Consider the following 2,088-nt stretch of genomic DNA (forward strand, 5'->3'; position numbering starts at 1 on the left):
AGCAGAAAGGAACATCCAAAGACCGCCCCCCACTTGGAGGCGGGTCCGGGACGGGAGGCGGAGCGGTCCTGAGGCAGATGGGGTGGGGTGGGGACGGACACCCCTAGCAGCGCCTCAGTTCCGGGGAAGGGGCGCGGCCCGCAGAGCCCTTCTACTCCTTTCCCGCTCCTCCCCGGGCTGGCTTCTCCCCAGTGCCACCTCCGCAGGGCCACGAGGAACAACCCGGGGAACTGGAGGTCTCCTTAACGCGTTACTTATGCGCTGGAGGCCCCAGGCAGCCTCCACGCGGCAGCAGAGCCTCCTCCTCCAGCCACGACTTTCCCCACGTGCTCTCGCCGGAACTGGGCTGCAGAAGGGGGGATCATCCCACGTGTGCCCAGCAGTCACTGACTACGTGCTGGGTGACCTGCCCTCCTGAAACAAAAAAAAGAAAAGAAAAGAAAAAGAGAGCGAGGGACGGAGCGCGCAGGGTGGCAGGAAGAGAGGGAGCCGGGCGGTGCAGAGCGGACGTGGCTTCTCACGCGGAAGAGTTGCCGGGATGCCCAGACTTTGTGCGCGGCCCGGCTCCGAAGTGGGTAGGGAACGGGCCGCCACTGGATCTTCGAGGAGTGTCTAGCCGGCGGGGACCCCTGAGAGACAGCCGGAGACCAGGCAACTGGTCCTGCCCCCGCTCACTTACTTTCTGCACTTGGTCATGGTTGAGTTCCGTGAAGAAGTAGGCTAGCAGATGCGAGGCGATCATCCTGCCGCGGCCTGACGGCGCCGAGTTGGGAAACTGGTGCAGGAGCGAGTGCGGGGGAGGCGGGCAGTGGTGGGACCGCTTTGTACCCGGGCTTGGGCGGCCCGTCCGGGAGCTGGCAGTCGGGGCGGCGCACAAAGAAGGCTAACGGCGATGGCGCTCCCGGTGAGAGCTCTCGGGTCTCTCAAGACAGGTTTTTGGTCACAACTGGTAGCAGGCGCTCAAGTATCGCTCCAGGCGACGTGTCCAGCTGCCCCACGGTCAAGGAGCCAACTTCAGCCACAGAATCACTAAGACTCAACTTGGAAAGAATCACAGCCCAGCTCCGCTAGGACGATCAGGCTTTTCGGGCTCTCGGTCTCACGCGCGATGCTGCCGCCCGCGGATCTTCTCTGCTTCACGACACAGCAGCACTCGTGGCGGCCCGGTGAGTCTAGTGCTGGAGTTTCGTGCAACAATGTGGCTTATTGAGGGGCCGCCCGCTCGCGGGCCGCCGGGTCAGTGACGCGCGCACGCCCATTGGCTCAGCGGGGAGGGTGTGTGCACCCGCGGGCCACCCGCCGCCACGGCGCAGCCAATCAGCGCGCACGACCCGCGGGCGCGGCCGCCCAGACACCCGAGCCGGCCGGCTGGAGGGGCGGAGCCGGGCGGCAGGGATGGGACGTGTGGTCCGTGGCAAGACGCTGGGCCGGAAAGGCGCGTGAGCCACCGCCGCGTCAGGCTCCTCCAGGGGTGGGGGGCGGGGGACGTGTGAGCGCGGACCCAGAGTGTGGGGCGACTGGAAAGACAGGTCACTGGACCAGCACACGCCCTGTGCGGGGAGAGAGATGCCGTCTGGCATCCCGAGGTCATGTGACCGACTGTCCACTTGGTCTGAAGCATCCTAGTTCTCACCGACTGTGGCTCGGTGAGTCCGCGGCTGCGCTAACGCAAAGTGAGCCGCCCTAGTTGCTGCTTATTCTATGCCAGGCATTACAAAACGCCTCTCATCCAACCCTCACAATCCAAACCTTATGATATTAATATCATATCATACTAACCCCGTTTTACAGATGAGGAAACTGAGGCATGGAGCCATTGAGAGGCTTATCCAAGATCACTCAGATGGGGAAAAGAACCCACGCCCCTTTGATTGCGAGGCTCTATTGTTGTTGTGTGCCATCAAGTCAATTCCAACTCATTGCGACCCTATAGGACAGAGTAGAAGTGCCCCATAGGGTTTCCAAGAAGCAGCTGGTGGATTCGAACTGCCGACCTTCTGGTCAGCAGCCTGAGCTCTTCCACTTCACCACCAGGGCTCCTCACTATACTCTTTCTCATTAATCTATCCTGTCTTTCTAAGCACCGGG

At 62.4% G+C, this 2,088-nt stretch overlaps 1 protein-coding gene across 2 annotated transcripts in view; it reads right to left on the minus strand.

The window, feature by feature from the left end:
• The window catches only part of HK2 (hexokinase 2), a 75,610-nt gene extending 74,540 nt beyond the window's left edge, over positions 1 to 1,070 (minus strand). For both annotated transcript variants that reach the window (XM_023732447.1, XM_004369154.3), the window contains exon 1: positions 680 to 1,070. In XM_023732447.1, coding sequence (XP_023588215.1) covers positions 680 to 742 — 63 coding nt within the window. In that variant the 5' untranslated portion in view covers positions 743 to 1,070. The remainder of the gene's footprint in view (positions 1 to 679) is intronic.
• Between the last annotated feature and the right edge of the window lie 1,018 nt (positions 1,071 to 2,088).

Source organism: Trichechus manatus, unplaced genomic scaffold (genome assembly GCF_000243295.1).
Source record: "Trichechus manatus latirostris isolate Lorelei unplaced genomic scaffold, TriManLat1.0 scaffold00004, whole genome shotgun sequence".
Lineage (NCBI taxonomy): Eukaryota > Metazoa > Chordata > Mammalia > Sirenia > Trichechidae > Trichechus > Trichechus manatus.